Genomic DNA, 19,971 nt, shown 5'->3' on the forward strand with positions numbered 1-19,971 from the left:
TTTCTTCCTGAAGGTCTGGTCAATATCAGAAACTCAGTGTGGGTTGGAAGGCACAAATTTGACCACCCTTGTTTGGGATAGAAAAAGCAAGACTGGGAGGAAATGGGAGATTCCTGGTCTGGAAGAATGAGGATTGGATCCAGGAGATGATGGGATGCAATGCAGTAGTCCAGGAGCAATGAAGCTTGAATCTGGCTCCATTTGGCCCAGAAAAAGGTGTGTCTGACTGCAGTCTGAGCACCGGACTCCCAAAGCACCTTACAGCCAATTAAGTACTTTTTGAAGTGTAGTCACTACTGTAATGTAGTACTGTAAGCAGTTCTGTTCTCCATATTATAAAAAGGATATAGAGGCACTGGAATAGGTGTAAAAAAGATTCACTAAGATGATACCAGAACTGAGTGGTTCTACCTATCAATAAAGATTGAACAGGCTGGGGCCCTTTTCTCTCAAAAAGAGAAGACTGAGGGGTGACATGATAGAGGCCTTTTAGATTATGAAAGGGTTTGATGGGGTTTCCACTTGCGGGGGAGACCAGAACTAGGGACCATAAATATAAGATAGTCACTAATAAATCCAATAGGGAATTCAGGAGAAACTTCTTTACCCAGAGAATGGTTAGAATGTGAATCGCGCTACCACAAGGAGCAGGTGAGGTGAATAGCATAGATGCTTTTAAGGGAAAGCTAGATAAACACAGGAGGGAGGAAGGAATAGAAGGATATGTTGATGGGGTTAGATGAAGAAGGATGGGAAGTGGCTCATGTGGAGCATAAACACTGACATAGACCTGTTGGGCCGAATGGTCTGCTTCTGTAGTGTAAATACTATGTATTCTCACTGCCCTCCGATTGCATGTCAGTGAACTTGAATTCTTATGGTTTATTAAATCTATTGTCAATTTGAAGAGTTTTTTTTTTAATTTTGTTTGTTGTAATTGACCAGCAGGACAAATTTTTCTTTTGACCTATAATTGTTATTTTATTTTACTGTCAGGCACCTCTCTGGTACAGGATATGAAGAGCTATCTGGAAGGAGCAGGCATGGAATTCTGTGACATAACCCTATTGTTAGATGGTCATCCCAGGCCAGCCCACAAAGCAATCCTAGCTGCCCGCTCCAGGTCAGTAACAAATGAAACATTAACTCCTCCACCCATCGCTTTGCAGGTGGCCACTGGACTTTCTCTTAGCAGCAAAGTTGGATGCCATTCGGAACTGAAGAGGTTGGGTCGTCTTAATTTTATGTCACTTGGTTTTCAGGCATTGGCCCGGAATTTGCCGAGGGTAATTTTGAAACTGACCGCAACGTCAGGATGTAGTGCATACGCGTCCTAACGCGGAAATCCTGAAGTTGTGGTCAGTCATTCACTGCTCCGACACTGGCTGCCCCCTGCCCCCCCCCCCCCCCCCCCCCCCCCACTCTGTAGCCGGCAATCAGTATCATCGGTGCAACTGACGAAAACGTGGGCTTTTCCGCGGTAATATCACCGTTAAATACATTTAAAGTTAGACCTTGTTGGATCAGGTGTAACTGAGGTTTTAACAGCGTATTGACAGCTAAACAAATGTTATGACCCTGAAAAACTCATTTAAATTTTGTGGACTGTCAAATTTCTCCATAATGATGAAAATTACAATTTTTAAGAACCTTAGGGAAAAAAATTATATATTTTAAAAGTTTGTTCATATTTATTTCAGGTTTACCTTTCCCCCATGTGAAAACCCCAATCTTTGGCTTTCTCTCTAACATTTTTTAAAAGTCTGAATAAAAGCAACATCTTCACTTCCTGGTATCCTGTCTGTGAGAATCCTGGATTGTGATTAGCTGCTTAGACAGCTTGTTGATGCCACTCCAGCTTACATAGAAACATAGAATATAGGAGCAGGAGTAGGCCATTCGGCCCCTCGAGCTTGCTCCGCCATTCAATGAGATCATGGCTGATCATCCAAACTCAGTACCCTGTCCCTGCCTTCTCCCCATATCCCTTGATCCCTTTAGCCTTAAGAAATATATCCAACTCCTTCTTGAATATATTTAATGAATTAGCTTGCACTAGAAATTCCTCACTTATCCACTCTGATCTGACTTGCGCATTGAGAAAGGCAAATTTCTCGCCACAGAGCTCTTTGTGGGCAGCTTTCTTCGGGGCCAGAGGCGAACGCCTTTGCTGCGCCGCTAATCGCAAATTCCAGGCCACTGTTTTTGGATATTTTGAATTTACTTCACCCTTGCAGCTGCCACTAAAGCCAAACATGCGGAAAAGATGAATAGATGAAGCACTTACTTAAGAGTGCCAATGGTGCCTGTTTTTTAGGATTGCCTGTTAATTTTATATGCTGTGCAGTAGCTTTTTGTTGTCATTTGCAAACTGCTACGTGTGTGACCTGAGCAGCATAATATTTTAACTAGCATGTATCTCCAGAAGAAATACAAGACTTAAAATGGATGGCGTAGTTAGATTTTCACTGCTTGAGCTCATTCCTTTATCTCTATTTCTCTATCTCCTTTTTAAAAGGCTTTCTTACATGCATGCATACATCATTGGGCACCTTTTAAAACTACCTTGTTTAATCTACAGTGACTGCACAACAAGGTGGGATTAAGTATAATTGTAAATTTCACCGTACTCCTGTAATTGTATAATTGCTATTTAACTCCATTTTACAACATGTATGTTGCAGAGACTGATCTGTAAAATCCAACTCTTTCTGGCTTTACGTTGTATATTGCTTAATTTAAACGAGCAGTAAGTTTTATAACTGTGGCTCGAAACAGACCAACTAAAGTCATAGAATCATAGAATGGTTACAGCACGGGAGAAGGCCATTCGGTCCGTCGAGCCCATACCGACTCTCGGCTAGTCCCACTCCCCTGCCCTTTCCCCGTAGCCCTGCAAACTTTTTTCCTTCAGATACTTCTCCAACTCCCTTTTGAAAGCTAAGATTGAGTCTGCCTACACCACCCTTTCAGGCAGTGTATTCCAAATCTTAACCACTCACTGCATAAAAAAGTTTTTTCTTACGTCGCCTTTGGTTCGTTTCTCCAGTTCTCTGGCACCACCCCCCTATCTATGGAGGATTGGAATATTGTGGCCAGTACTCCGCGATTTCCGCCTTCAATTACCTCAGCATCCTAGGATGCATCCCATCTGCTCCTGATGATTTATCTACTTTTAAGTACAGCCAGCCTTTCTAATAGCTCTTCTTTATCAATTTTTATCCTATCAAGTGTCTCCACTACCTCCTCCTTCACTATGTCTATGGCAGCATCCTCTTCCATGGTGAAGACAGATGCAAAGTACTCATTTAGTACCTTAGCCATACCCTCTGTCTCCATGCATAGGTCTCCTTTTTGGTTCCTAATCGGCCCCACCCTTCCTCTTACTACCCTTTTGCTATTTATATGCCTGTAGAAGATTTTTGGATTACCTTTTATGTTGACTGCCATTCTATTCTCATACCCTCTCTTTGCCCCTCTTATTTTCTTTTTCACTTCTCCTCTGACCTTTCTATAGATAGCCTGATTCTCAGATGTATTTGTAACCTTACATCTGTCATACGCGCACTTTTTCTATTTCTTCATATTCTCTATCTGTTTCGTCATCCAGGGAGCCCTGACCTTAGTTGCCCTGTCTTTCCCCCTAGTGGGAATGTACCTGAACTATTTCCTCTAAAGGCAGCCCATTGTTCCATTACAGTTTTGCCTGCCAATCTTTGATTCCAGTTTACCTGGGCCAGATCTGTTCTCATCCCACTGAAATTGGCTTTCCTCCAGTTAAACATTTTTACTCTAGATTGCTCCCTGTCCTTTTCCGTAGCTAATCTAAACCTTATGATACTATGATCACTGTTCCCTACTGACACTTGCTCCACTTGACCTACCTCATTCCCCAGATCCAGCAATGCCTCCTCCCTCGTCAGGCCGGGAACATACTGATCAAGAAAGTTCTCCTGAACGCACTTCAGAAATTCTTCCCCTTCTCTGCCCTTTACACTATTACGATCCCAGTCTATATTAGGATAGTTGAAGTCCCCCATTATTACTACTCTATAGTTCTTGCACCTCTCTGTAATTTCTCTGCAAATTTGCTCCTCCATATCTTTCCCACTAGTACTAACAATAAATACCTTTTTATATGACATTGGCTCATTAATTTTCACCTTGTACTGGAATTGTGTACATTTACAAAGAAAGCTTTTGATATTAATTATCAGAGTATTCATAACTTTTTTTTTTTAAACTGAGTGCCTGCAGAGCTGCTGTTGCTAATGTGAACATCGGAATTCAGCCAGGAAATGAAAACTTAACAACACTGGTGCTCATGAACATTCCATAAAATACTTCTGCATAGTGCACAGACTTAAAAAAACTAAATTAAACAGACTAAATTGTCAGTACTCTTACTAGCTCTAGGAAAGATGTGGCACGGATACGATAGGCCAAATGGTCTCCATCTGTGTTGTAAACTTTGATGTGGTTAAGCACTGACATTGTCAGGGAATGCTATTCCCTCTGGGAGAGCAATTACTTAGTATCACAGTAGTAATGCTCCTGAGGTTTCAAAACAACAGTTTACATTTCTAGAACTCTTCTCATGCACTTTACAAGGCGGAGAAAATATGCTGCCCTGAGCACAACAACTCGCTGTGTTTAAAAAATAAAAAAAATTAATGTTCCCTCATGTCACCTCTGATTCTTTTGCTAATCACCGTAAGTCTATGTCTGCTGGTTACCGACCGCCACTGAAAACAGTTCCTCTTTATTTACTGTTATCAAAATCATTCATGGCTTTTGAACACCTCTATCAAATCTCCTCTTAACCTTCTCTGCTCTAAGGAGAACAACCCCAGCTTCTCCAGTCTCTCCACATAACTCAAGTCCCTCATCCATGGTTCCATTCTAGTAAATCTCTTCTGCACCCTCTCCAAGGCCTTGATATCTTTCCCAAAGTGTGGTGCCCACACTACTCCAGCTGAGGCCTAACCCCCAGGTCTCTCTGTTCCTGCACCTTTTTTCAAAATTGTTCATATTGTCTCTCCTCGTTCATCCTGCCAAAATGTATCACTTCACACTGCTCTGCGTTAAATTTCATCTGCCATGTGTCTGCCAATTTAACTAGTCTGTCTGGTAGTCCTGTGGAAGTCTGTTACTATCCACCTCATTGTTCCGAGTTTCATATCATCTGCAAACTTTGTAAAGTACGCCTTGTATACCCAAGCCCAGGTTATTAATATATATCAAAAAGAGCAGTGGTCCTAATACCAACCCCTGGAGAACACTACTGTATACTTCCCTCCAGTCTGAAAAACAACCGTTCTCTGCTCTGTGCTTTAGCCAATTTTGTATCCATGCTGCCACTGTCCCTTTAACTCCCGGGGCTTTAATTTTGCTTACAAGTTTATTATGTGGTACTTTGTCAAACGCCTTTTGAAAGTCCATATACACATCAACTGCATTGTCCTCGTCAACCCTCTCCGTTACTTCATCAAAGAGCTCAATCAAGTTAGTCAAACACGATTTGCCTTTAACAAATCCGTGCTGACTTTCATTTATTAGCCCATATTTTTCCAAATACCAATGAATTTGGTCCTGGATTATTGTCTCGAAGTTTCTTCACACCGACGTTCGGATGACTGGCCTGTAGTTGCCAGATTTATCCCTTTCCCCTTTTTCAAACGGGTGTAACATTTACAGTCCTCCAATCATCTGGCACCACCCCCCTATCCAAGGAGGATTGGAAGATTGTGGCCAGAGACTCTGCAATTTCCACCATTGCTTCCTTCAGTAACCTAGGATGCATCCCATCCAGACCGGGTGACTTTTTTACTTTGAGGACTGCCAGCCTTTTAAGGACCTCCTCTTTATCTATTTTTATATCCTATCCAATATTGCTACTGCCTCCTCCTTCACTGCTACATTGGCAGAATCCTCTTCTCTAGTGAAGACAGATGCAAAGTTCTCATTTAGTACCTCAGCCATGCCCTCTGCCTCCACAATAAGATCTCCTTCTTGGTCCCTAATCGGCCCCACCCTTCCTTTGACTACCCTTTTACTATTTATGTGTTTATAAATGACTTTTGGGTTCCCTTTTATATTAGCCACTAAACTATTCTCATACTCTCTCTCTCTCTTTGCCCCTCTTATTCCCTTTTTTTAGATCTGCTCTGTACTTTGTATATTCAGCGTGTTTCTCTACTGTATTATGAAATATACAGTTGTCATAAACCTTTTTCTGTCTCATTTTAACCTCTATATCTTTAGTCATCCAGGGAGCTCTTTGGCTACCCTTCCTTTCCCCCTCGTACGAATGTGTCGACTCTGTAAACGAACCATTTCCTCTTTGAAGGCCTCACATTGTTCAATTACTGTTTCGCCTACTAATTTTTGATTCCAGTCCAACTGGGCCAGATCCCTTTTCAACTCACTGACGTTAACCCTCCTCCAGTTAAGTATTTTTACGCTTGATTGTGCCTTGACCTTTTCCATAACTATTCAAAACCTAATGATATTATGGTCACTGTTATTGGTAGACATCTCGGAGCAGGCTGTCTGCCTGCTCAAACATGGAGGCATGTCCAGGTGAGCTGCCATATGGGGATAATTTGCTTACCTTAGAGAAGTTACCAATTTAAGAAAACAGTTGTGCATTTTATTTTGTTTATCTTCCCTTTTATTCTGTTTCTCTGCCTATAGTTTAACTTATTTGAAGCATTCTTGCTATTTTGAGTAAACTGTTTTCTTCTGCTTCCCGCCAACCCACTGTCAGTTTCCACGTTGTTTCAGAAATTGTCTGTGCTTGTAAACTTCTAAAGGCAAGTTTTTCAGCCAGTCGGAAGATGGATTTTTAAAGTAGAACAACTTTTTTTTAAATTATTGGTCTGCCAAAATCAGGAAGCACAAAGCACCCAAAGAGGGCAAGGCAAAACAACTTATTTCTCAACAGTGGTACTTGGGAGGAGAGGTGGTTAAATAACTCAAAAGGAAAAAAATGTTACCCTCGCATAAATTGGCAGAGATAAGTTCAGGATAAATCTCACTGTATTCTATCTCATGTTAAAAGAATGCTCCTACTGGACTAGCGTGACATTTTCTTCTTTGAGAGTTGAAATATGGCCCATTTTGTGCTGTTGACTTTCGCCCTTTGAGTTGAGACTGCCACACCCATTTCATTTTGGTCCCTAACAACCAGCAGATCGAGGAGACTTTCATCTCGTCCGCCTACACTGCATTCAAATCCGGGTTCCTGGGTGAATGGGTAACAGAATATGTAGAGTACATGACAGAGCAAAGTGCTCATGGCTGTTGGAAAGAATGGGTTTGAAGGCCAATGTCTTTTTCCCCTTGCTCTTCAGTTTTTCTACCCCACATGCTGTGAAATTTGTTGGTGACTTGTATGTTGCTTTTATAAATATTTCATTTTGATTTTGTCTCAAAATCTGTGTTTTAAAAACTTGTCTTTTAGCAATCTATTTGGGCTGTTGATTGCTTTTCCTCTATTGATTTGGTATGATCAGCTGTGTGCTTTCCAAGGAACAATTACTGTAATATCATTTGGTAGCCAGCCTCCTGGTTCCCACAGACCTCCCAGTCTCTCTCGGCCTTGCCTCACGCTCACCCTACTCTTCAGACTTGCCTCTTGCTCATGCCCTACTCTTTGACCTTCCTGTATTTGCCTTTTGCCCGGGAGTGGGGCACTACTCCTTGGGTAGCTGCAGCCTGAAGCCACAACCCAGGTCTACGCTGCTGCCACCTGGCTCCACCAGACTTGCACCCACCAGCTCTTCCACTTTCTTGACCTCAGTGCAGGGTATCCTGCTCTCTTCCAGCAAAAGCAGTTATTTCACACCCAGGAGCAGCTGGGTGTGAAATAACAGACTAGAGAGGAGCATTCGAAGTCCAGGAAGGTGCCTGGATGGCTGGCGACTCGAGAGCAGAGACTTGTGTGATTTTTGGGAAAAGAAGATATTGGAACCTCACCACAGCTAATTAATTATATAATAAAATGGGGCCAATTTTGGTGACTTTTTTCAGTTTATAAGCAAGAGGCAGGCCCAGTGGGCCAAACTGCATTCCAGATTCATGAGCAAAGCCAAAGGAGATCCACTACTGTTAATAAAAAATCTGAATGGTAGTTAATTGTCTCAAAAGAGCCTTAAAATACGAGTCATGAAAGCTGCTTGTGGTATCACTGCTCCCCCTCCACCCCATAAAAAAAAACTGTCAGAGATTTTAGCTTTTGAAAATTATTTTCAACCAAATTTTAAAAATGTGGTCTGAATGCTGCCCCTGAGCATAACTGATTCCGCCACCACTCCGTGCTGTCTTCAGGTTGGGAACAATGGCAGCCGCAATAGTGAGGTGTATCGGCTCTCTGTGTACCATGTGCCCCTGAGGAAAGCTGGGCTGAGTGGACTGCAAGTATTAAGGAATGCACTGTTAAAGTCCCCCTTAACACAAGCAGTTCAGGTTTAATTAAGTTGTATCAAAATTAGATCATTTTACTTTTGTTTTTCATTTGGCAGATTTAATGACACAATTGTAACATTAACAGGTTTCTTTTGCAAACAGTAGCAAATTAAATCTGTCAGATTGGTTTTGATTACATTTATTGTATTTTAGAGATTTTGACCGGACAGTAAATGTACAGTAATGTGATCTTGTTTTGATTATTGGTTTTTGTCTGTGATGTTTCGTAGTTATTTTGAAGCTATGTTCCGATCTTTCATGCCTGAAGATGGGCAGGTTAATATCTCCATTGGCGAAATGGTGCCAAGTCGACAAGCTTTCGAGTCACTCCTTCGTTATGTGTACTATGGTGAAGTCAACATGCCCCCAGAGGATTCACTGTATCCTTCTTTAGCACATGGCTTACTTACACAGCAACATTGCCATCTTTTCCCTACTAGGCTTGCGCTTCTGAACAAATTAGTGGCACTGTGCACTAATGCTCTATCACGCTATACTGTGAGTAGTAAAGTACAGATTCACATCTGTAGTTCACCGCAAACTCACAGTTCTGGTCATGTTCTTAGAGGATTGGACTAGTGGAGGCTAGTTGTTTTTCCAAAGGAACCAGGGGAAAAATCGAGTGAAAACTGGAATGTGAATCACCTTGGGCCAGTCTTGGGAGCAGTGTAACCTTTTCCCCTTTGACTGGGAAATGATGGCAGGGAGATCAGAATACCTGAAAAATAACAACTAAAAGGGAATGATTTCAAAATGCATTGTAGACCTGTGAACTTTATTGTCTTGTTTTATGAAATTCCACTTTCAATGATGGTCATCCAGATCAATAGAAACTAATTAAATTAACTAACAGCTGGTGTATGATGACATGATATGAATAAGTTAAAACATAAAGAAGAAATACTGTTGAGGGAAAAACTCCTTTGTTATCTCAGCCTGTAAGCCTTTGTTTAATATATTCTGGGATTGCCATCATTTGACTGTGCTACTTGCTGAATTTATAAGTGGAACGACGTGCCAAAATGTATGTGCTGAGTAGGATATTGCTGGAAATGCTACTTGTAACACTGCTTCTGAAGTGACTAAACTTTCCCAGGTGGTTCTAGGATAGCTGCTGAAAAGATAAGACTATTTTGAACTGCCGGCACAGTGAGATCTCGATTTGAACTGCTCTGTCTGAGGGAGGAGAGGTGGAGTACAGATATCCTGCACGGAGGAGGCAAAGTGGAAGGGTGGGTTATCCAGACCATTCTCTTGCCTCTCCTAATGGCTGGTTACAGATAGCTGTTGGCAGAGGCCTGCGAGGGAAAATGGCACACATGGGAGTGGGGGGAGGAGGGAAGATAGACTCGAGAGGGAAGCTATAATTGGGTAATCGTTTTCAGCATGTATTTGGGGGAGGGGTGGGAATTGCTGAAAGGTACCCATTAACCTTGCAGCTACTTGCTGTGTAATCGAAGTAGCACAAACGGCTATTTTCACTGCATGCGACTTTGACTTGAGTTAAAATTGTACAGTCATTAATCCCATGTTCACTGTGAGACAGGTTTCTTTGACTTCTCCCTGACAGATACTTGTTTTCAGCACCTTATTATTATGGCTTCACAAACAACAGATTGCAAGCCTATTGTAAGCAGAACCTGGAGATGAATGTGACGGTGGAGAATGTTCTGCAGGTGACTTGTCTTTTCTGCTTTCATTGCAAATATGCCATCACATCCTGTTCAGACTATCATGTACATATTTCAGATGATATTCTCACTGGGTTCCTGTTGAGAATGTTGCAAATTAACAGCGCACTTGGCCATTGCTGTTACCCAGCTGAGATGGTATGTAATTTGGAACTTGTATGTGCCTTTATTTAGGAAAAAATAATTGTCATTTGTGCGTGCTTGAGAGATTAACTGTGTGTATATAGGTTTTTATTTTTTTTTAAATCGGAGACAAATGACTGAATTCAGGGTTGTAAAGTGGGGGTGGGTTTAAAGCAGTAAATTTCCATTTCCAAAATACACCATAAAATCCAGTAAATGGCTGGGTAAATGCACTGGTGTAGAAGTTGATGCTCCTGAATTGATTACATTAATAAAGTGTGATGTATGCATCAGATTTTGCAGCAAGTCTAATATAATCAAATTTAGGAGAATGTAGGGTTTTTTTTTACAGCAAAACCCTTTTCTGCCTTCCCACAAAGATTAACTACAGCTCAGAATTTCCATCCCGATTGTTAGTGCATCTGACTGTTCTACATGCAAAGCATATCTATTAAGATATTATGGTAGAACTTATCCTTGATCAGACTGTTTGTTTACTGCCTTGCTTCATCACATCTCCTATGAAGGTTTCTGTCCAAAGGGCACAAACTTGAGTGTATTTGGTGCACAGCTGCTTTAGCCATCCACCACCAGATCTGGCTGGACCATACCAAGTACTATTGAGTCTCTTGGTCCTCTGCCAAAACCGCACATTACTCCAGGATCATCCTGGAGAGCAAAGATAACTCCTGGCTTCTTTTCTTCACCAACCATCACATTAAACCCTTCTTCCCTGCCCCCTCCACCTTTACCTGTAGCAACAAATGTGAGGAGCTCATGGATGTCATTTAGATTAAGACCATCCATTGAGTTTCCTCTGCTGTTTTTGCCCACCAAGCCATACCTCCCTTCAGGCTAGCCCCGATCCAGTGTCTCCGTCGATCTTCTCTCCCATATCTCCAATGTCGTTGTCTAGCTTCATCTTGTCTATGAAACCCACCTCCTGCTTTCTTGATTCTGCCCCCACTAAACTGCTGACCACTCAACTTCCCTTCCTGACCTCTATGATAGCTAGTGTTGTAAATGATTCCCTCTCCTAAGATGTTGTCCCTCTCCCTTTCAAAACAGCCATCACCACGCCCCTCCTCAACCCCTCTATCCATGTAAACTATAGCCCATTCTCCAACCTCCCTTTCCTCTGAAGTCCTTCAGCATGTTGCCTCCTAAATCTCTGCCCATCTCTCCTGCAACTCCCTATTTGAATCTCTCCAGTCAGGTTTCCACCTTTGCCACAGCACCGAAACGGCCCTAACCAAAGTAAAAATTGTATTTTCTATGACTGTGACCGTGGTGCTTTGTCCTTCCTCTCTGCGGTCTTTGATACGGGTGACCATACCATCTGATCTAACGCCTCCCCTCCATTGTCCAGCTCAGTGTAACTGCTCTTGCTTGGTTGCCCTCTTACCTGTCCAATTGTAGCCAGAGCATCGCTAGCAATAGCATCTCTTCCTGCCCCTCACCATCATCTCTGGAGACCGACAAGGATCTATCCCTGGGCCCCCTTATCTATATTCTACCCCTTGACCAGATCATCCACATGCATGCTGACGCCATCCAGCTCTACCTCCATCACCACTCTTGACCCCTTCAGTGACTCTTTTGTCAGACTGCTTGTCCAACATCAAGATTTGGATGACCAAAACTTCCTCCATCTAAACATTGGGAAGACCGAAGCCATCATTATCAGCCCCTGCCACAAACTCCAATTCCTTGCAACCAATTTCATCCATTTCCCTGGCCACAGTCTCTGGCTCAACTAGACTCTTTGTAACCTTGGACCCCAAGCTCAGCTTCCAACCCCATATCTTTTGTCACAAAGACTGCCTACTTCCACTTCACCCACCTCTGCTCCATCCCTATCTCAGCCCATCTACTGCTGAAACCCCTAACATACCCTCGTCACCTCCACCCGACTGTTCCAATGCTCCAACGCTGGCCTCCCATCCTCTGCAAAATTCAGCTCATCCAAAACTGCTGCCCATATCCTGTCCTGTTTGCCATCTCCCCTTCCTGCTGATTTACATTGGCTCCCAGTTTCCCAGTGTCTCAAATTTTTAATGCTCATCCTTGTTTAAATCCCTTGATGACCTCAATGCTCCCTATCTCTATAGCCTCTGCCAGCCCTACATCCACCCCCAAACTATCCTTTCCTTTGATCCTGGCCTTTTGTGCATCCTTCTCTGATTTCGTGCCATACTGGTGACTGCCTTCAGCTACCCAGCTCCTCTGCTCCGGAATTCCCTCCCTAAACTCCTCTGCTTCTCCACCTCCTTTAAGACACTCCTTAAAACCCACCTTTTGGTCATCCCTCCTTGTATCTTCTTCTTTGGCTCTGTCCATTTTTGATTATGCCACCAAGAGCTGTGGATGTTTTTCTACATTAAGGCGCTATAGGAATTCAATTTGTTCAGTCAACAAAATTACAAATAATGGTGCTAAATCATTTAAGCTGGTTCCCTGTCTCTTCAGATTCTGGAAGCAGCTGATAAGACTCAGGCGTTGGACATGAAGAAACACTGCCTCCACATTATTGTACATCATTTCACCAAGGTAGGTAGGATCCTGTTTGGCTCTGTGGGAGTCTGTTGTACTTTTATACCATCTTGGCTACAGCAGTAAAGAGTCTATCCTTTCGTTTCTGGTCAGATCGATATCTGCTTTCTTGGACAAATCTGGATTAGAAAAGTTTCAAGAGTTCAGAAAAATCTGACTAAAGGTGTCTCACTGTTATGGTTGCTATCTACATTACTTTGTGTTCACTGGTTTTGAGTTTGTTTTTTAGCCCCCTCCCTCTTCCTGCTGTGCTTGTTGACTGCCAAGCATCTATTGTTGAAACTTCCTACAGCTCAACATTGGCAATACTGAACCTTTCCCGTTTAACTCTCACCAGCAACTGTGTGCTTCTGGCACTGACTCCCCTCAATGTCTGTGGCTGCTTACTTGGTTTGAGTCCAGTTGTGTACAATCTCAACATTCTCTTTGACACTGAGCATTTTACTCCACCATCTTCAGGGTCCAGACGTTGCCTGCATATCTTCCTCCCCCTCCTACTTTTGCCACTCCACTGTAAAAACCCACACTGTCATCAGCTCAAGGATTGATTTCTCCAGTGTGGTCCTCGACACTCTCTTTGCGTCCGCCCTTCACTAACTTGAGCTAATCCAGAGCTGTGCGGCCTGAGTTTTTTCACACATCTGTCATCCTCATCCAGTTGCACTGGCTTCCGGTGCCCCATTTGAATCAACCTCAAGGTTCTTGTGTTCAAATCCCTCCCATCTCAGCTGCACTTCTGTGAGGGGGGGGAAGGATAATCTCGGGGGAGAGTCACACTTGCGCTGCTCAAATGAACCTTCAAGCAGCCGCTTCAAAACAATACTGGCAGAATTCTGAAGGCGTGTTGCCTCCCTGCTTTTGTGCACAGTTAGAGCATGGCCCAGGGAGACAGAGTAAACGCTTTTAATATTAGCAAAAATAATTGTGTATTGGACTACAAACACCTCTTTATTATTTTACTCTGAGGAAAGTAGCAAATATGTTCGGCTGTATTAATTTGGCATTATTTTGGGCCTGGAATCAGTTAATAGCCTTGTGGGCAGCTTTCTCAATGTCATTGAAACCAACCAAAGACTTCATCTGGGTTTGCTGTAACTAGTAATCTTGACTTTAATCTACTCCTGGTAGATGTGCAGTAAAACAATTCACATTGCAGTGCCCTGGGGTTGATTCTGACCCAGATCAGGTCTGAATGTAGCAATGAGTAACCAGTTCCCCCCGCCCCCCCCATATTTTCCTTCCTTTGGAAAAGTCCCCAATGCTTTGTACCCAGCTCAGATCTAGAGGTCAATCAGTGACCACTTCTATTCCACCAAAGCTGCTGTGTAAGGTTGGTAAAATGTGCACTTGTCAATATGAATCAATCTTGTTGTTGATTTTTCTCCTTTGCCCCTGTATAAATGCCTCACACCTGGTCTGTCTCCCAGATAGCTCGATCTGAAATTGAGAGTTGACGGTTTACAAGCGCTCGAGTCCCAGTGCACTGTGGCGGCACATTAGAGCCCTGGGCCTCGTGTTTATTATTGCCTATGGAGAGGAGACCTCAAAGATTTAACCCCGCATTGCCCCATATTGTTAAAATCCAGGGATTCCTGGTATGAACAATACTCCGGTTGTGTTGATACCAGGCAATTTAAAAGTTTTACTTAAATTGTTAAATGGATTTTCTACTATCTGTAAACCCAGGCTGCCACACTGGCATACTGTCAATTGATCATTTATGTCACAGTGTGCAGCTGTGAAAGCTTTCAGCACAGGCTGTTGCAATTGATGGGTTTGTTAATGACTGAGGTAATGACGTGCTGCAGTTTATTTCATGTATTAAAGCCAAAAAGTAGCATTGCCATAATATTCTTGGTCTAGTGTGCTGGTAATTTGAACCTACGTCAAAGACAGCACTAGCAAGACAAAGTGGGCCCAAGAAATGCAAGATGAGTAGAGATGTCACAGTATGACTGATTATGATGTATCAGGGTGGGGTAAGTAAAGGTGTGCGTCCACTATTATGAACATTTTGAAATTAAGATCTGATAATTTGGAGTGAACTAGGATATTTACACTGGTTTTTAATTTGACGTTAGTGGTACAGTACATTTGAGAATGTGATAAACACACTTGGTGCAGAGTGCAAATATGCAACTGTGTTTGAGCACCAGTGTTTAATGAATACTGGAATTTCATCAGTTGTCTTTTTGTCCTAATTCCTGATCGGAGGACCTCATTGGGTTAGTGCGACAACAATGTATTATAGATATCTGAGTCAGTATCACATGATATTGTGACATCTGCACTTTAATGTGAAATAAAACGTCAATTATAAAAACCAAACACTTTAACAATGCAAACCTGTTTTTTCATGACCTGACCATCTCTGATATTTTGACAGCTAAAATATATATTATACCTTGTTCCCATGGTGTTTGTATGTGTGATGTAAACCTTAAAATGTTTAAGCCAAAGTATTGATTTTTACACCATTATATTTTGCCACAGTAAAAATGTATCTCTGAGCTCTTTGGCATCTCTACAATTCTACAAAAACTGATGAATGTAACATACATGCCTAACCTGATATTGCATGCTGTTGTTGCAACCTATTCTTTCCTATCAAAGTGAAACACGTTTTCTATGTGGCCTGTTGTTTGCTTGCTTGCTTGTTTGTTTGTTCTTCTGTGTCACTGAATGCACTGTGCAATTTTCCAGCAGAAGTATTTCAACTGCAGGATGTGCTGAACTTGGTTGCCAGATTAGCAGCCTGCTGCACCAAAGCACAATTGGTTTTTCACAGAATCACAGAAACCCCACAGTGCAGATAGAGGCCATTTCGGCCCATCGAGCCTGCACCGACACATATCCCACCCGATCCCCATAACCCCTACACCAACACATATCCCACCCTATCCCCGTAACCCCACGTATTTAATCCCCCTTACACTAAGGGTCAATTTTATCATAGCCAATCAACCTAACCCGCACATCTTTGGACTGTGGGAGGAAACCGGAGCACCCGGAGAAAACCCACGCAAACACGGGGAGAATGTGCAAACTCCACACAGACAGTCGCCCGAGGCCGGATTCGAACCCGGGTCCCTGGCGCTGTGAGGCAACAGTGCTAACCACTATGCCACACTGCCACCTTTTTGTACAAGGAAAGGACATAATATATTTAACCTTTCTCCTTTCAATTAGTCTCCTTCTCGTTCCTTAACTCTGAGGCATATCAGTGTCCTTGCTCTTGGATGCTTACTGCTTAGATCAAATGTCTTGTGGGTTGGGAATAAGAGCAAGAAGGGTATTCTAGGAATCTGAGACAGAATGTTCCGCAGGTTGGGAAGGTTCAAAGTTACGTGGCTGGGTAGAGAGAAGGAGGTTCTAAAAACGTTCTGTTTTACTCCGCAAAACGAAAGAATAATGTCTGTGTCCTGTGTGGAATATACAATATCTGTGCTACTGCTAGTCTCAAAATCACCTTTGACCCCCTCTGTCCTTGCAAACTACAGCCCCATCTCCAATCTCCATTTCCTCTCCAAAGTCCTTGAACGTGTTGTCGCCTCCCAAATCCGTGCCCATATTTCCTGCAACATCATGTTTGAATCCCTCCAATCAGGTTTCTGCCCTTACCACAGTACTGAAATGGCCCTCATCAAAATCACGAATGACATCCTATGTGACTGTGGTAAACAATCACTCCTCATGACCTGTCTGCAGCCTTTGACACTGTCGACCACACCATCCTCCTCCAATGCCTCTCCTCTGTCATCCAGCTGAGTGGGACTGCCCTCGCCTGATTCCATTCTTATCTATCCAGTCATAGCCAGAGAATCACCTGCAATGGCTTTTGTTCCCACTCTCGCACCGTTAGCTCTGCAGTCCCCCAAAGATCTATCCTTTGCCCCCTCCTATTTCTCATCTACACGTTGCCCGTCGGCAACATCATCCAAAAATACGTCAGGTTCCACATGTACGCTGATGACACCCAGCTCTATCTCACCACCAACTCTCTCGACCCCTCCACTGTCTCTGATTTGTCACACTGCTTGTCTGACATCCAGTACTGGATGAGCAGAAATTTCCTCCAATTAAATATTGGGAAGACCAAAGCCATTGTCTTTGGTCCTCGCCACAAATGCTATTCACTAGCCACCGACTCCATCCCTCTACCTGGCAACTGTCTGAAGTTGAACCAGCTTTCGCAACCTTGACCCCGAGAAGAGCTTCCGACCACATATCTGCTGCATCGCTAAGACCACCTACTTCCACCTTGGGAACATTGCCCGAAGACTGCGCTGCATCAGCTCATCTGCTGATGAAACCCTCATCCGTGCGTTTGTTACCTCTAGACTTGACAATTTCTGGCCGGTCTCCCATCATCCACCCTCCATAAACTTGAGCTCATCCAAAACTCTGATGCTCTTATCCTAGCGACTCAATTTTAAAATTCTCATCCTTGTTTTCAAATCCCTCCATGGCCTTGCCCCTCCCTATCTCTGTTACCTTCTCCAGCCTACAACCCTCTGGGAACTCTACATTCCTCCAACACTGGCCTCTTATGCATCCATTATTTTAATCGCTCCACCATTGGCGGCCATGCCTTCAGCTACCTAGGCCCTAAGCTCTGGAATTCCCCCTCTCAACCTCTCTGCCTCCTCCTTTAAGACACTCCTTAAAACCTACCTCTTTGACCAAACTTTTGGTCCTCTGTCCTAATATCCCCTTATGTGGCTTGGTGTTGAATTCTGTTTGAAAACGCTCCTGTGAAGCGCCTTGGGACGTTTTACTACACTAAAGGCTCTATATAAATGCAAGTTGTTAGCCGCAGAAGTTCAGTTCAACATCCTGGCACTGATTTCTGATGCTGTTCAGTTGTTCACTTTGTTGTGTTGTGAATAAACATTATGCTTTGTTAAACACATTCTATGTAATAAAGATCTTGCAAATGTTGTAACAGTATGAATCTTATAGAATTGTTTTTATGTTTGAATCTTTCAGTTAAATTAGTACTTCATTGCAGAACCTTACCCCCATAAATGACCATTGTTTTAAGTCAGAATGACGCCAAACAAAATAACCAACCATTGTCATCTTATTCTTAAAATACTGCATTGAATCTTTATGAAACTTCATATACTTGTGACTACTCTACAAATGCAGCTGTAGAACTAACTTGCACTCCTGTTTTCCTTGTATATTCCTTGAATTGAAGCCTTCCTAACAACAAACAATTTGAGGGATTCACACTAGCCTGTCAGTGTCTGCAGGATTTTTGGTTTACTTTATATCATTCAGTATAAAATCTTACACAAAGTTACTTATGTAGTTGTCATGATGACAAACTAGTCGACAGGTCACCCTTCTAGTTACATTATTGATTTATTTTTTTACTTTGTTAATCATTTTGAACGCAATTCATATGAAACTAGAGGCTGCTCAAGAACAGTTTTTTTTCCAAACATTTTTATGGTTTTGTTCTGAAAGTTTGACCAGGCAAAAATTTGTCCAAAATCTGAATTTTAAGATAGTTTTGTCATAATCTTCATAACTGATTATTACTGGTACATATTTGCTGCACCAGGTCATGATGCAAATTCCTTCATATTTCATGGTTAACGCTCCATAGTAAACATAAGTCATTAAAGGATTGTAAGGTACTTCACAGAATCACAGAAACCCCACAGTGCAGATAGAGGCCATTTCGGCCCATCGAGCCTGCACCGACACATATCCCACCCGATCCCCGTAACCCCTACACCAACACATATCCCACCCTATCCCCGTAACCCCATGTATTTAATCCCCCTAACACTAAGGGTCAATTTATCATAGCCAATCAACCTAACTCGCACATCTTTGGACTGTGGGAGGAAACCGGAGCACCCGGAGGAAACCCACGCAAACACGGGGAGAATGTGCAAACTCCACACAGACAGTCACCCGAGGCCGGATTCGAACCTTGCAGGAATTCTTTTCCTTACGAGCAAACTACATCCTAATGTATGACTTTTTCCCTTTTTACGATACCCATATAGCATCTGTTTCTTCATTTGCATTCATACCGCTTCTATAGGTATTAGTGAGTGAGAAGAAAACTTGAAAAACACATCTGCGTTTAATTTGCAGGAAGGATTTTCTTGTTTCTACTTGTAACTGATGCCAGCCAGTCAACTTTGACTTTGCATCATGCAATATTCTACTAAAGATTCCCAAGGAAAATGCAGAACATCAGCCTGAAAGACAGAAGATAATCATAACATTCTCATCCCCACCACCAGTGCTTTTGGGAGAGGGCAAAGAATGTCTTTAAGCCAGATTGGTCAACAAACCACTATGCTTGGGCAAACTCCACAAGTATTCCCCAAACCAGTGTGAGTGTCCTGTTTGCCATCTCTGAGGCATACTGCCAGGTGGAAGCAAGAATCTCCTGTGGGCGCTGGGTTAACTTAATACAAAACAATGACCAGCAAAATGATTGGTTAGTGAAATATGTCAGCTGCTATTCATAACTAGTGGGAAGAGAAAGCTAATCACAGCAAAATTTGCAGGCAAAGCATGGGCTGGCTTTTAATCGTATTGTTTAAGCAGGCATCTGCAAAGCAGTTAGATGTAGTAAACTGTTTACAGTCACCAGAATATTACATTTTGCACTTTGCTCTAGCTTCGGACATACAGAATGACAGAACCCTCCAGGTCTCTATTTTGGTTCCTAGTTGGACAGCTTTTGGGAATGTAGTCATAGATACTGTACTTGGAGACTGAATAAGACAAAAGATAGATTACTTCACTGAAGTGGTATTAGTTGTAATGAATTTATGCTCTTCTGCAAGTCAACTTACTCAACCATTCCCCTGTGCACTTGGGTCTGGATGATGAAGTGATGCCTGTGGATATAGGATCTTAATTTGTATAATTCCATATTTCATAAAAGCTGAATAGCATTCATATATCTTGTGTTCCCCTTTTGATTGCTTGTGATACCTAGTGAATATTACGTTTTAATGGGCATTTGTATTTGTGCTTTTTTCCTCCACTGTAAAATATACTGACCTGTTTTCTGCCAGACCAGAAGTTGTTTGGGGGTTGGTGGGGTGCAGGGTGAAGGGCTCATGGGAGGTCCTGAAACCTACTCTGGTATTGGATC

At 42.6% G+C, this 19,971-nt stretch overlaps 1 protein-coding gene across 1 annotated transcript in view; it reads left to right on the forward strand.

The window, feature by feature from the left end:
- The window catches only part of lztr1 (leucine zipper like post translational regulator 1), an 82,377-nt gene that overhangs the window by 60,243 nt on the left and 2,163 nt on the right, over positions 1-19,971 (forward strand). The window contains exons 17-20 of the mRNA XM_085961919.1: positions 997-1,123; positions 8,700-8,849; positions 10,040-10,145; positions 12,753-12,833. Coding sequence (XP_085818045.1) covers positions 997-1,123; positions 8,700-8,849; positions 10,040-10,145; positions 12,753-12,833 — 464 coding nt within the window. The remainder of the gene's footprint in view (positions 1-996; positions 1,124-8,699; positions 8,850-10,039; positions 10,146-12,752; positions 12,834-19,971) is intronic.

Source organism: Somniosus microcephalus, chromosome 19 (genome assembly GCF_052327205.1).
Source record: "Somniosus microcephalus isolate GS21.2 chromosome 19, FLI_Smic_1.0, whole genome shotgun sequence".
Lineage (NCBI taxonomy): Eukaryota > Metazoa > Chordata > Chondrichthyes > Squaliformes > Somniosidae > Somniosus > Somniosus microcephalus.